The sequence below is a fragment of the Coturnix japonica genome, chromosome 13, assembly GCF_054131305.1.
Source record: "Coturnix japonica strain WE chromosome 13, WE-NBRP24, whole genome shotgun sequence".
Lineage (NCBI taxonomy): Eukaryota > Metazoa > Chordata > Aves > Galliformes > Phasianidae > Coturnix > Coturnix japonica.
In genome coordinates this window covers 2866638-2883191 of record NC_140675.1, presented here as the reverse complement: position 1 = coordinate 2883191, position 16554 = coordinate 2866638, and the positions used below count along the sequence as shown (strand labels likewise).

General features: G+C 39.6%; 1 protein-coding gene across 4 annotated transcripts in view; it reads right to left on the bottom strand.

The window, feature by feature from the left end:
• The window catches only part of LOC146758586 (receptor-type tyrosine-protein phosphatase T-like), a 199151-nt gene that overhangs the window by 21906 nt on the left and 160691 nt on the right, over positions 1 to 16554 (bottom strand). For all 4 annotated transcript variants that reach the window (XM_085514542.1, XM_085514541.1, XM_085514544.1 and 1 more), the window contains one exon: positions 15591 to 15765. In XM_085514542.1, the coding sequence (XP_085370668.1) occupies positions 15591 to 15765 (175 nt within the window). The remainder of the gene's footprint in view (positions 1 to 15590; positions 15766 to 16554) is intronic.

Genomic DNA, 16554 nt, shown 5'->3' with positions numbered 1-16554 from the left:
CAATGGACTTGTTCTTACCCTGTCTGCAGCTCTTTGCCAATCAGCACGACACAGCCAGACAAAGTGACTGCAAACAACAGCGGTGTGGATAAGGGTAATTGGACAGGGAATTACTTTCTCATTTTTGCCTCTTTCGCTCCTATTTCTCCATAGTTTCATCCTCTCTCTGCCATGTGTGTGGACACGGACAAAAAAAAAATTGGTGTCCTATGGGGTTTATTATTGACAAAGAGTAGATGAAGTTAGGCAGATTACTACTTAATACACTGTATTTGAGTCTGTCATCCTTTCTGTCAGCACCAGGTACTAAGCATGGACGTCCAGCTATCAAGTGTGTACCCTGCCCCAGTACCAGTTAGTTGTTGGCACAGTATATATATATAACCATCCCTCCTATTTAGGCAATATGTCTGGAAAAAAGAAGGGGAGCCTTCTTCCAACTCAGTAAAGGAATCTATACTCCAAGGAAAGAAAGTCACAAACAACCACTTTGCTACGAAATCACAGGATGCTGTTTTCTTGTAACTAGAAGGATTGTGGTTGCCCCATATCTAGAAAAGCTAAGCAGACAAGAAAACACTGCAGTACTAAATGACACATTAAAGGCTTATTTCTCCATAGGCATCCATCTTCCTATTTCAATGACAGCTCACACACCTGTGCTCAGTGCCTCAGTCCCAATTACATCAGATGTTTGACTTCTCCTCTATTAATCAGATGAGATTAACCACAACACAGATAGTGTGGGCCGCTCTCCACAAGCGTCAGAAATAGGCACACACATCCTAGGGAGATAAGACTAATATTTCTTTAGAAGCACCAGAACCTGAAAGGAGGAGGTCTTGAATGCTGAGCAATTATCTTTATCTCAAAGTGGACATTGCTATGTCCTTCACTCTGCCTTACACCTCTGTAAAGGAGGAATTTCACTCGCTTGTAAATAACACACAGATACCCAAGTGATGAGCAGCGCATCCCAGGTCCCACAGTTCATCTGCACTATAAATATCTCTTTTTCTCTAATAATAGCAGAAGTTCTCACTGTCCAGTTGCACAACAGGTGGAAAAACTTACACTTTGCTGAATTTTAATATCTTATCTGCCCTTCAACTTCACTTGCTCCCAAACCTTCTCTAATCAAACTGAGTGCATGCAGACAGAAAAAAAATTCTTTTCAATTGAAACAGTGGCTACAGAAAGGGATTCCAACTGAAAAATTCACCCATCAAAACATTCTGCTTTCCTATGCATCTCTTTAAAGAGTCTTGCAAATGCCAATGGAAATGATGGGGCGTCTGATATTTTGACAGAAGCAAGAACGTCACTATGGTAAGAGCTGCCAGCAGGTATTTTATTTTCTCCCTGAAGAATCAGGCTACAGTTTAGTTTAGGCATTACTTTTTTTTTTTTTTTAAACTAAATATCTTTTATTCGTTATTTCCATTTCCAACGCAATCCCGAAAGATGGCATACTTTATTTCCCTGTGAACTAGATAGATTAGAGAATAACAGTGACAGCTTGTGAATAAAAGCACTACAACCATGCAAGATTCAAGCCAGTGGCCAGCAGAGATGCACTAATTGCCTTGCCACTGGGATAACTGAGGGAAACTATTCTGTACACCAATGTTTTCCTTATTAATACACTCAGAAAAATAACTAACAATGCTTAGGTGTAACTATAAGTGAGCAAAATTATACAAAATATTATTATTTCATACACATTGATATAAATTGCATTAATAGGAAAAGATGGCTTTCTGGATGTATGTAAAAACTCATAAAACTCATTGGGCATGACGAGCAATACGTAGTCAGACAGGTGGGTGACATCAAGCACGCAGGGAGCAGAGTATGAGCAGCCATGTCCAATGGATGACTTTGGGGTCTTCCATCACACTAAACGAAGATGAGAAACCAGAGCCAATATGCCACCCAAACCTGGGAGTGGGCACAGGAAAACAGCCACAGGCTGTGAGGTAACTCAAACTCAGTGATGCTTATTTAGCTTACATAGAGTAAGAACTAAACTCCTTTCCCAAGGAAGCGCTTACACATGGCCTTGGTACAGCAGAAGAGAGAGGTCAAAGGAGATTTACTAGCACGGACTCCTCAGAAGATATTTATTAATTGAGGAAGGGTTGAATCAGAAAGAGTAAATACAGGCTATTCCTTTATCGACAACAATACAATAGATGTTTGTGCTAATTGGTTTAATGGTACTTATTCAGAAATGCTTATTTAGTTATTAAAGAAACAAGAGGCACGTGAATAAGTATTGTTAGATGCCTTGAATACTGAAGAGAAGGCATTTTCTACGGCAGACGAATGAGAGAGTGAGTCAGATACTTATGTTCCCTTTCTAAAATAAAATTAGTAAGCTTTTAAAGGAACACACTGCTTCCAGATAACGGAAAAGGACGCATGATTATATCTGCAATTTACAACCAATGTAAAAGTGTTATTATTTTATTTCAGTGGGTACATGGCATTCCTTCCCATTTGTGTGGCCCACAATAGGGATCAACAAACACTTCCTTGGAGAGTGAAATAATTTCTGGAATGGGTTTCCCAGATCTTGCAAGGACATTCACAGCCCTAAAAGTTCTATCTCAAGTCCCTAAAAGTCCTATCTGAAACAAGTGGCAGCAGTATTTCCTGTAGGCTTTTTTTTCTCTCCTAAAAAGTCACAAAGAAAAAGATGTTCTCAGTGATTTTTTTCTTTTCTACCATACAGCACCAAAATAAATCTTGTTACAACATTCCAGCTGATCTAATAAGAACTTTAACCTGCTTGAAACCAACACTCCCTAAGGCTGCATTTAAAGAACAGGAAAGACATTCTGTTGACTAATTATATTTGAAATTGTTTATTCAGTTGGAAAATAAAACACTAATTGCCTATAACTGATGTGAACAGAGATATCCCAGGCACTATGCTAATGGTCTGCTTGCCTTTCACTTGGAAAGACTTGGAAAATTCAAACCTTCCTACCCAGCAGGATTAGCCTCTTGATGGATGATACAACGACCTTGACTAACAGCAGTATTAATCTAGAAAGTATCATGTTTTGCCCTCCTGCTTCACAGAAACACGTGTGACAGAGATGATTTAAGTACGTTTCCTTCCAAGTTGTGTCTGGGAACAGGAGAAAAACTTCTTTTCCCTTGATACAGACCATAGCATGTCTATGCAAAGATCCAAACAGCATCATTGTTTTCTAAGGGCATTAGCAACAGGTTAAAGGTGTGTTTTCCTGATTAGGAGGCAAGGACAGGACTGAAGGAGTGAAATAAGAAAAATGAGGTGATGGAGGACAGATAGAGGAGGACAATAAGTAACTCAGAATGCTGTGGTCGTAGCAGACATTCAGAAGAATAAGAGAAGAAAGTATGGATTTAAGTGCATATAAAGCCCCACAGAGCTAAGGACAACCACCACAACTACAGACTGTGGGCACTGACTAGCAATGCTGCTCAAATCTGCTGAAGTATGTTCCATCTCAAAACAATTGTCAGTGCAAATGAATTGTATATAACTGAATGAAAAGTGAATTTTCTCACTCTAACAGGATACTGATCATTAATAAGAGCAGAGGAAGGGATGCAGGGGCAAGCAGGTGCCAATCAGTGTATTTAAACAAAAAACGTACACCTGCTACACTAATTCAACTTTCTGTTGTGTAGATCTGAACAAAACATCTATTATAAACTGCAGATGGATCCAAACATGCATTCCTACAAAAATCCATTTGCTTTTTCTTCTTGGATACGTATTTCATGCAATATTAACCACACCCCATCCTTCACAATTTTATTACACTAATTAAGTTGGCATTTGTTAATTTTCTTGAAAATTGAACCCAGTGGGGTTTTATTGAATACTCCCTTTTTTCCACCCCCCCCCTCCTCCCCCCCCTAAAAAAAAGGATGGTTCCAAACAGGAATATATTAATGCATATAATGAAAAGAGGGCTGCAGATCCCAGCAAGATATGTGACAACTCATTTAACATATAAATTATTTGAGGTGCTATTTCAGCTAAGTGATCTTAATGCACTGCCACATTTTATGCCATTAGCCTCAGGGCCCCAAGCACAATCATTTAGTTAGATATCATCTTAAAGTCCCCTGGGTTCATTTTTGCATGCATGTTAACAAATATAGGCTTAGATTTGCAATATGGTAAATGCTTACTTTTGCACGTGTGACACAATGTGGAGTGAGATCTGTACTTGTGCTTGTACTCCAGTATGATGGCATCCACTGTCCTAACTACAGAGATTATTTTAAGCCTGCTGTGCCTAAAGCTACAGCCGCTTTCGAAATGATATGCACATTAACTTGTACAAGTATAGCTATCCTGAGGATGAATTCCAGTCATCTAATGAAATGGCCTTGGAGAACAAGTGCCTCAGTCTCTTACACAGTTCACCCTGAAAGGCAGATGCCTTTGAAGCCATTGAGAGAAAGATCTGCTCAAGTTCAGATAACTCAGCTTTGGCAGACTGGATGCCATCCATTGTCAGCCAACCATCACATTCCTGTTTGAAAGCTTCCTAGAATTATAAATACCACCAGATCCACTGCCTTTGAGTTTGGCGAAAGCTTGTCTCCTGTCTCCATCTATTTACAAGAGTAAATACCCAAACTGATTCACTGCTGTGTACGTAGAACACGTTTTTCCCTTCAAGCATCAAAAGGCACAGGAAATGTGGTGCACGTCTGGTGACATGAATCAATTTGGAAGCAGTATTAGTAAACAGAGCTGCCACCCAGACCAGACATATATAAAGCATCAGAAAACATAAAATTAAAAAGAACACAAAAAAACAGCAGTGTAGGTCTCCAGATATTACATCTTTTTCAAATAACCACTATGTAATATTCAAGAGAAAACAACTGAAGAGAGTCACTGGTGAATCCCAGAATTGCCCACATAGTCAAGACTTGACAGATATATATGACTAAGACATCTCTATCCTAAAAATGAACTTTTAAGATGATTAAATCATGACAGATTCTGCAACAGCAGATGGGACAATAAGAACACATGGAACAATCAATAGTTATGTTTTAAGTTAGATTCTCTCACGCTTTCTACTAATCTGTTATTTGGGTTTTGTTTATTTTTTTCTACACATTTTGATGTAGAACACTATCAAATCATAGTTTGATCAGAAAAGTTGACTCATTTGTCCCCAAAGATATAAACACCTCACACATCCAACTACTAACTGAACTCTCCTCTCAATTTGTGATGTAACTGTCTGGACTCTTGGCTTGTTGGACACAAATGGCAAGAGAAAGAACGTATAGAAGACCGTAACCTTACAAATGTCACTCTGAACTCTTGGGCTTAGTGCCCAAGGAATTTCAGTTTAATGGAGGAGCCAAAATGAAAGAACATTTTGTGTACAACACTCTCACTACTTGTTTTGAAATACACTGGCTTTTCTCTTTTGCTTTTCTCACAAACATATCTAAAGCAAGGGGAATCAATAGTGCAGTCCCACGCAAGGAACTGAACTGTTGTAATTATACATAAACCTCTCCTATTCTGGAGTAACCCTAGCAACTCAAGTGTCTTACTTGTCAATTATCAGTAATTTGCTCTATTCCGTTCCACCAGAATTACCTACTGCTCCTTTCTTTGTTCAGACTGGAAACAGGATAAATATACCTTGCAGCAACCAGAGGGACATTTGTCTGATCTTACTGACAGAAGTTTGACTGATGTAAGGGAAATTATCACCTTGTCTGCAGCAAAACATTTTGATGTGGACAGACAAGTCAATGAGTGGATAACATTATGGCCTGTCATTTGAGTTGCTCCTCTTGAGAGCAGCTAACAGGAAAGAGAAGCAGCAGGTGCATATAAAAGCATAAGAACTGACACAGAGATGTGCAGTGGATTCACTAAGGATAGACACCTTACTTTTTTACTTATAAACAGATCGTACAGCATACAGCCGTAAATGCAGTAAATACGGAAGGCTGCTGATTTAGTGTACACAAACCACTTGAAATCATTGTCTCCCAGAACACATCACCAACTGTACAGTTTTAAACTTCAGAATTACTTTTTCATGCTCTTATGCTGTTCTCAGCTGATGCTTTTTGTGTCTTCCTGTAGTTCTTGGGAGCATCACTGTGGAAGCCCTTACCCAGGGGTAAGCAGTAATTCCATTGCCCAAGTGCTTGCCTCTACCAATGCTTAAGGTTCCTTGCTGAGACTTGAGAGAAGTTCATCCATAACACACACAAGGAAGCAGAAGTAAGTGATTTGGCAAGGCTCAACAAGTAGACAAAGGTATGTGGAAGACTAAGTAGTAGAGTGATGGCAAAAGAAAATGCAAGAGGAAACACAAAAGTGCTTATATTGAGAATTCCAGCCTCAAAACCATGGAAAATACTGAGAAATACTGAGTTTGGAACAAAGGACTGAATAATACCATAATGCCAAGTAAGAGGGAATAAGATCTTCTCAGCACTGCTCACAGGGGCCAGTCAGAAACTTAGAAACAGCAGAAACAAAAGAGAGAATTAAAGAAATAAGCAATTCAACCCTTTTCCATTTTAATTTGTGTCTGTATCCTGCTGAGGGAACAAGCAGTTTGTAAGTTGTAGTCTGCCATGTGATTCAGTATTAGCTGCAGGCTCATAAATAGGACAGTAAAGCACACGCAAAGACTGATTTATAGGATCCAAAGAGAGAGAGCCTAAGTCGTGCAGCTATTTGCATCCTCCTCACATACAAACGTGCACTGATAGAAAGTTTCCTGCCAAGAAAGAGAAGTGAGAGATGCTCGGGAGGGAAATCTCACCTGTAGAGAGATAGGTCTAGTCTGTACAAAGCCAAGAAACTTCATATTATGTTGATGTTTGTTTTTTTTTTCTGCCCTCAAATCCATAGGCTAAGGATTACAATAGAGGCAGGGCTTGCTGCAATCACACTACTTAACTGCTGCTCAGCAGGTTTCTGCCCCTACATCTGAAGGCATCTCTCAAAGTCACAGCAGGGCAGAAGTAACAGGAAGGATGTGAAGTGAGCAAAGCATCCCAGCACCAGTAAAGGAGGGCAACAAGTGGTGATATTTATCATGGCAGAAGATTAACACATCAGATCAAAGCTGAAAAGCATCACAACAGGTTTTGGGGTTTGTTGGTGATCATCTGGGATCTGCATTTCCTCACCTGACAGCTACCATGGATGCTGGGAAATCATTGGCTCAGATAAATTCCTCAGTGGAGCAGGGGGGAAGAAGTGGGACTGCAAAATCTAAATGCAAAACTGCAACTTCGGATATTTTCCTACCTCCAATAATCTCGAAGCTGAGTGGGAGCTGACTGCAGAGTGAGCATTCCTTCCCTAACGCTGAAAAATGCTCTTTAATCTTTTCATTTGGATAGGGCGAATGTTAACGTAACCAACACCCAGCTTCTCCCTGGAGTTCAGTTCTGCCGGCTTTGAATGCAAAGCAGTTCAGCTCCATCATTCAGAGGCAAATACTGTGTGAACTTTAAAAGCCCTGTTTCCCTCAATATCTAACAGAAGCTGGCTGAAGGGCCTCCATTCAGCACACCTGACTTCATTCAGTTGTCCAGTAGCAAATGTAATACTTTTGCAGCAAGCCTATTAGCTGCAGTAACTACTGCATTCCTGAAAGAGCTCAGTAACTATGCTTCCTTACACTCTGTGTGTCTAGCACCACAAACTTCCTACAATCTCCAGTCATCATGATCTGAGGCACCTGCATCCCAATAGAATGAGTTTACTCCCTTCATTTGAAATTCAACCATTTCTCACATATAAATGGAATCCGTGCTGTTTTGCCAGTTTACTCTGACAGGTTCTCTTATTAATAATGACCATTGCACACTGAGAAATCTAATGAATCTTTGCCCACATTTCATATTAAGTATAGCACTACAATTTTGGGCTTTTTTTCCCCCCTCCTGCAACAGAAAAGATATTTTGATGTAGAAAGGATATCCTTCCTGCGGAGATAACAGCTCATATCCACCAATTATATCTAACAAGTGTCAAAGGTCTCCTAATCATACCAGACTCCTCACCAATATCCAGTACAATGACAGATGGTACTTCAAGTGCCTTCTCTTGAATTAAAAGCACTTAACAGGATTGTAACCACAGCATGGGCAAATTAAGAATAGTTCTAGGTTCCATTTGCCAAGAGGTTTGAAAGTTCATTAATAACTTCCCTACAATTAAAGAGGCAGAAGAAAGATGAGTGGAAGAGAGACAGTTAACGACGCATGTGACTCAAACCTTCTGCTAAATTTCATAGTTGAGTCATAAGGTGGGTGGGGGGGCGTCATTTTGAATTGTAATATCATATGAGCATCACAAGCAATCAGCTGTTAGAAAACACCGTACCTTGGAAAGAAACAAAGAACAATGGAAAGTTCCAGATACATTTTGCATGGTGTACATCTGATCGTCTGAGTTGCCAAGCTATCCTAACTGCAAGAACGTTTCCAGCTAGCAAAGGCTTTTAAGATATCTCCTTAGCATTTGATGCTTTTTTTCCTTCCGATAGCAGCACTCCTGAATTAATTTCTTTGCAGCTGCCTTCAACTTTTCTGATGATTTTAAATGGGCACGGAGAGGGCTGTGTGTTCTGACTGCCAAATATCAACTACAGGCATAACCCAGCAGGATCAAACCCTACTAGAAACAGCAGCATAGATTGCAGAACAATTAACAAAGGGACAATTTTGTATTTTGACTATATTTTAGCCACCAAGCAAGAAAGCTAATGGGGACAATAAACAACACTGGCCAAGTAACTGCTACCCCTCCCATCCCTTTAAAAATAAACAAATGAGAATTGGTATTAGCAAGACTACAGACTGTCATATGAATACTACAGAACAACAGAAGCCTCCAGCAGTGAAAGTCCCTCAACATAAGTTAATACGCTGTACGCCCCAGCAGCAATAGATACTTGAAAATTGCATTACTGCTATCTTCCTCCACGATGTAAGGCAGCATGAAATATACGAAATTACCTTGTCTGTACTTTTCAAGCATGAGTGTAATCCTAGGCAGACTGAAACACATTCATTTGTTCTTGCAAGCTTCCCTCCTTCCACCAGCTGAACTGTTTGTTGGGAGCTTTCTCTACAATAGGAAGCTAATAGGTAGATGTTTACTGGAACACTAACCAAAAAACAACATATTATTTCCACCAACTTTTGGACCACATCTTTTATCTGAAGACCAAAACCTTATGTAAATTGTTTTGGCAATTTTAACATACTAAGATTGAAATTGTTATGATTAAACAGCTCATTTATTTACTTCGATTCCCACTTTATCCTTTGTATTTGTCTGATGTGGGGAGACACTTCTCAGAACAGCAGGTAGAAGAATAAGGTTATATAGAAATATGCAGGTCTACATGAATAGCTGATGGAAAAGTCAAGGAATGCCAGGGCAGTCTAGTGAGATGACAAAGTCTATCACACAGCAATGCTTTTCCTTTCATTACTTTTGCTCTTTGGAGATTTCCTCTCCTCTGTTTGGTAGAGGCAGGTAAGAGGGTATAGGACAGGGCACAATTATTTCATACATTCAATACATTCATAACATTATCTTACTTAAAAGCAGCAAGAAGGCTTCTTCCCACAACAAATCTTGCAGTTACTCAGGTCAAGTTGAGAGGAAAGATTTAAAGAAACAAAACTAAAAACAAACAAGCCTTTTACTAAGTTAATCATTCCTAGCTATTTCTAGAGTCCTCTTCTAGAGAGAGAGAAGATGATAACCCTGGGAGAAGCCTCCTTGCTCCTACAAAGCTGTAACAGCTCTCTCTGCCTAAGACTGGTGAGGACTGCTTGCCCCATGGCTTTCAGCCAGCAGAACAACAGCTCACATGAGCCGTCTGCTCCCTGCACCATCACAACCGGTTCCTGAGATACATCAGGGAGGCTGCAGGTAACCACACTCAGAAAGCACAAGGATTTACTCAAGCTCCTTCACTTCAAAAAGATTGTTTTGTATTCTTTTTTTTTTCTACTTGTTATTGCATTTTTATCTTGTATTCAGTTAAGAACTTTATACATCATGAGCATCACGCTTAGAAACATACATATTAAGAACAATCCTAAGGAACTCAATCCCATGCCTACTTGTCTACCATGCTCAGTCAGGATTAAAACATAACTCCTTAATGCATCTCTAGGAGGAAAACAAACAAATCAAACACCACCAACCTCCACCCCCCCCCCCCTCCAATGCCCAGCCTTCCCCCCATCCCAATCTCCAATTTCTTTCCTATATGCACAACACTGATAGTTCCTGAAACTCAAGTCAGTGCTGTGACAGGAAAGTTGTATTCATTTCCCAAGTGCCTACAATGAAGATAAAGTTCATACAGCAATCTCTGCTTGCTTAGCTTAGAAATTGAAGAGCTATGGCAGAAAGAAAAGAAATTGGAGACCTGAACTGTCAACAATTAGCTTAGGAAATGTCCTTGTATCACAGCTGTAGCTTTGTATTCTTCCCGGAAGCACCCATTCTAATTCACACATCCTTGGCTAACGTAAACACTGAAAACAAGGAATACAAACATGGCAACACGACTGCAAGTCCACATTGCACAGTGCAGCTCTGAAAAATGGATCCAGTCTATAATATCATGTATGTCTATCAATCAGCTCCCAAGAAAGGCTTCATTTCCAGTTCTATTTTGGAGGTTAAACAGAAGGAGAAGGAAATATTTTCTTTTGAAATAACACGTATCATTCTTTCTAACTGCCTATTTCTATGAAACAACGGCTTTGTCCTCAGCGCTCTCCCCTCCTCCAAAAGCTATTAAGGCAGAGTGAAAGGAGAGGAAGCAAAGCTCTCAGTGAGAGGGAATGAGTGTTCAAAATCTCATCTCCCCTTTTCTCAGCACACAGACATCCAATGATTAGATCTGAGTTAAAGCAATAGCTATTGGACAACACCAAACTAGATGATTAAAACAGAGTGAAGAGTTCGAGTAATTATTAGCCAGATTTGAACACCAGGGTTTGGAGCATTGCATTCCCTACATCACTGTGACTACAGAGGAATAAAGGAATGGCAGCAGCTTCTTCAGGCACCCCGCAACCACAAAGTCAGTTTCTCATGTTCACTAATTTCATAACCTTCACAAATGGTTCACATCCACACATACACTCTGTGGTAATCCAAAAGAGCAACATTAACACACACCCGATCAAATCTACACTTAACTTCTCCTGGTGCTGCACACATTAACTCTGCAGACAATCCAGATGTGTAAAAAGGCAAAGAGAGAACATGAGAGTGTGAGAGCATGAAGCCTGAGGAAAGCCCTCCCCATCACAGCTTTCCTGATACCGCTGACAGTGCCAACGAGAGATGCTTCCCTGTTCATAAAGTGATAACGTGCAGGACCTTGATTAATTCAAGGTGAATTCAAATCTACTCAGCAACTTTCACAATCTGGATGAGCCCGATTAATAGCTGTGAGGCACGAAAATTCCTATCTGAATTTCTGCACACTATAAAAAAATATTTTAACAGTGAAATCTAAAAAGCATTTATTTTCGACCATAGATGAGTTTCTCACCTAAATGGCTCCAAGTGAGGGGCCAGGTTAGGATCTTCCAGCTACTCTCAGGCAAAAGAAGATGACTGCAACATTGCTACTATTCTTATCAGTACCCCCAGCCCAGGGATCTGAGTACTGTTATGGCAATAGTTGCTATATTATCTTGTGATGGCAAGGGTATTATGATACATTTAATGAGTACTTTTCATACCAGTATCCTAAGGTACAAAATTATACATGTACTGTGGATGAATATGAAGTGAAAGACTATGGAGTTTATGGTCACAGAATCAAAGAATGGGTTGGAAGGGACCTTTAAGATCACCTCCTTCCAACCCCCTGCTGTAGGCAGGGACACCTCCCTCTAAGCCCAGGTTGCTCAGCCCCATCCAGCCTGGCCCTGAATGACGGCAGGGAAGGGGCATCCACAGCCTCAATGGGCAACCTGTGCCAGTGTCTCACCAGCCTCGCAGTAAGGAATTTCTCCCTGATATCACATCTAAATCAGCTTTAAACTGGAAGAGGGCAATTTCTGCTCATCCTGTCACTACAGGCCCCCATAACAATGTCATCCTAAGGAAGTACATTGAAGTCAATTGTATTTTCAGTCCAGATGCAAGCTCTAATCTGCAGTACATGCATAATGCCATATAATATACTTTCATATCTACACTCCCACTTGTTTCACCCAAGCAGACCTATGGAGGGCCTGATGCAACATCTCTATGGCCAGATCCAGCCTGGATCAGATGTGCGAGACATATCTTTATTTCTTATTTTTTTTAGGCTTTGGAAAGTTCTTTTTCCTAATAGTTCTTCCTGAAGCTTAATAATTAATTGAAACTACTCTGGATACAACTCCAATGGTACATACTGAGACTGGTCAAAATGCAGGTAGAGGTTGTCTACTTCATAATTTTTAATAGTGAATTTGCAAGGTATATCTCTATATATTTAATACTGAAGCAACTTAACCACATACATAGGTATTTTGTCTTAATGCATAATTATTTATTGTTATTTGTTGTCTTGACAGGCATCAGACCAGAAAAGAATTAGAGAAAAAACAGTAAGCAACACTGGGGAAAAAAACAACAACCCACCTCTCCCTCTGGCATCATTGCAAGTATCAGCTTCATGTCTGAAAACCTCAAGAAAAAAGTGACTGATAAACAGATGAGCTGTCCCAAACATCACATGGATGACAGAAAGCCACTCAGCTAAGGAACAGACTGTCTTACATCTGTGTTGAGTAATCAAACACTATAAAAATCAACAAAGGCAAAACTGAAGGGAAAAAGAACATATCCTGAGAGGTCTGTAAAGGGGTTTTGTCGCATACTGCAACTCCTGTTGTGGCAGCATAGAACAGATCTCATAAAAATCATCAGGTAGCAATAAAATGATCTCAAAAGACCTGCTGGTGAGCCAAGACTGCAAAAACAAACAGGTTCAAGAAAAAAGAAGTTACAAATTTCTACCACTCATTAATTTGGGCACTCAAACTACCTGAAATGGATCAGAAAAATAAATCGCAAATAACTTGCCAATACAAACACACGCACAGTTTAAAATGTTATTCACACTCCCACATGAAGTAAGAGGCTTTCTGGAAGGACACTCGAATTGTATCATTAATACAGATCTCACGTGTTCAGATCCTGGACAGTTTTGTAGTATTTTAAACAATCTTTACACAAGCAAAATATGCATTTATTTCAGAATATGGATAACTGCCATGCAGCTTTTACTTAAAAGAAAATTACGGACTAGAAGCATTCCATCTGCATGCGATCAGTACAGCAAGATGTAGAAGCTCTAGGATACTCGAAGCCTGCCCTACACAAAATTACTGTATGAGAGACTGTGAAAGTTAAGAAATAGAGGAGAGCTATTTTCCAGAGGAGCACCAAAGGATGGTAAGGTGTGCAGATGGAAATGATGGGTTTTGCAGGCTTTGTGATTACGATTCTGAAGTGCAAAGAGAAGAATAGATTTACTGCCACTTACAGAAGGTATTTGCACAGACAGTGAACAGCTCTGCAGTGGCAGTTCTCTAGCATTCTCAGTATTGGAAATATAATGTCCACATAGTCACGTATGACAACCGAAGGGGCTGGTTTGTGTTTAATATCACTGGTTTATTTGCTGAAAGAAGTATCTACGGTTCCAATTTCAAGTGTTGAGGTAGTAAATGTATTTCAAATAAAGATTCCTCAATCTGTGTCTACTAAATTATGCAGCATCAAGAACTGTAAATCACTTTCTCATTGCTGTAATAAAATATCTTACGGCTAAGGGAAGCAAACAGATCTTCACATGAGAAAGATATATAGATAGTTTTTTCAACCTTGACCTTTGTTGAAAAAATCCTACATGATTTTATGTTCAGCTAACTGGGAAAAAGCATGTGAGGCAAAGAATTAGCTTGGATTTAGTAGGTTTAGGGACAGGACTATCAATTGAGCAGAACTTCAATTACAGACTAATTTAATGTATACCCAAGTACATTACTGCAATTCAATAAACATCTCTTCAGAATTAAACAATTCCAATTTGCTTTCATTTCAGTCTGTATATATGTGTTGCGAATTTGCTATTACCCACGCTAAAATTAGCCAGACTAGAAGTACTCATCCATGCAATCCCAGTGTTTCACAGTGCTGCATCAAGCTAACCTCAAATGAACCACTTAACTTTGCCTGCTTACTAATACAGCAGCACAGAGCAGAGGAGTGTGCCTTCCCATAACAATATTCCTCTCCTCAAGTTTCTCTGCCTAGGTGTCTGCCTGGGTAATTCAGCAGTGAGTCTACCAATGTCCATCATGTTGGATGTCCAGCCATTCACATTTACAACTCACTCTTCTATTTTTCTCCTCCTCATACTGTTAAACATGAAAGTGTCAGGCACATGCCCAACTCTGCATACTCTAATATTGGTTGCTCTGGAAGACTGCCTTCCCTCTACTTAACAATTTTACAGTACCAATATGCTGCTTTTGGCAACTCGATTTCATTTTAATCATAAGTTAACTCCTCTAACAAGTGAGATAGTAGATAATTTGGTGGGAATTAAAAGCATTTCGCACCTAATCTGAACATTCTCTTCATGATCAGTGTAGCCTGAATATCTACAACATTGGATATTTAAAACATTGTGAAGGTGCTAGTGCTAAGTGACAGAAAAAGTTGCTAAAAAAGTACTACAGTAGAACAAAGTGATCTCATTTCTCCAACAGTCCTCTATCTCCATAACGTACAAAAGTTTTGATCAATAAAACTATATTCTCTGAGAAGATTCCTTCCACCCACATCAGTATTGCCTTCAATAGACACTAAAGCAGTCTAAGGGGAGACTGTCACCTTCTGGTTTGTTCTCCTAAGACACAGTGAGCATCCTTGTGGTGCAGCTTGGGTAACATTAATAAAGCAGCGCAGTAAATAGCATTTCATTCCGTGCATCATGGATGTTCTTAAGCAAATACCACCTTGCACGTGTCAGGCACAGCATCACCTCCTGAATCACAGTTAATAAGAGAGCTGAAACCTCCAGCTTCCATTAAGAGCTACTGATATCTGTACTGTGTGCTTCAGGACATCAACAGAATCATTCCAGATCACCTGCACCCAACAGTCTTGAACAGACTCTTCTGACATGCAACACTACCATAGGATTATTTGTGTCTGATGAAATGTAAAGCAAGCCAGATGAAGCTGACTGACAGATAAACTATTCTGCTGACTGCATTAAAATTATCCACAGCTACCATACATTACTTCAAGAGCTCATGAAGAAGGCTGTATTCAGATAAAGCTTTGATTCAAATACTTGTTTTAAGAAAATGATTGAAATTCATGTCACTTTTACCCATTTTTCCTACTTGAATCTAATAGGATTGAAAGAAAGAAAGGCCCAATAGGACGTCAAATTTTACACACAGTTGACACAGGAGGAAACGCTCAACTAACACCAAGTTGCTGTATTAATACAACTTACCTTTCACTATTAGTTCTGCATAATTTGAAACTCCAGATCCTCCATCTGAGCGAATGACACACCGGTATTTGCTGATGCTGCGCTGCGAAGTGTCAGCAACGCTGACGGTAGCAGAGAAACGCCTGTGGTTGACGACTCGAGTAACCATTAATGCTGTGTCCCTCCCATTCCACTGCTGTGGAGACAGATGAAAACAACTCACATCACAAAGGCACACAAATTATTCACTCTTCGTTACTCTTAAAACTGCTCAGACCTTCACTAGGTTAGATTTTGTACGAGTACAATTCATTCAGGAAAAGACAGCTGGTAACGTCCCTGAAAAATTTACAGGCTTTCTGGGTTTTATGAAGTAGTGGGCTTAAATGTTCTTATATATTTAAGTTTTTTGTATCTACTTAAATTCTGACATATTTTTGTGCGTTTGATGTGTTATGTATACTGAAAAGCCTGGAGAGTGACAGCTAAGACTATTTGTACTGGGTATATCCAGAAGCTTATCCAGGACATGAAAATACTACAAATGAATGCATTTTGTACTCCTGTGAAAATACTATAAGTGAACAGATTTTATAAACCTGTCATTTTCAGGCATAAAACTTTGTTTCCAGAACAATTTAAATACATTGCTTGGATGAACAGCAATGTTTATATGTCCAGCAATCCTCAATAAATCTTTCTCCACCAATGCCATGCAGCATTTTCCCAACTGGAAAAGTGACAGATGATGAATTAACTGGAAATCAGCATAAACACCTGAACTTGCTCAGTTGGTCTATTTTATTAGAAACCTCAATGGAAAACACAGAGTCATTGTGCCAGTTTCCAGTAATCAATTTTGGGAAATATTTCCAAGGCTGTTTTCATTAAATCCTCCAGTTTAAAAGAATGGAAACCAGGATCCCCCTACCAATGATGATTTCCTCCCAAATCCCTTCTTCTCTTTGGAAAAAAGGTTCACAGT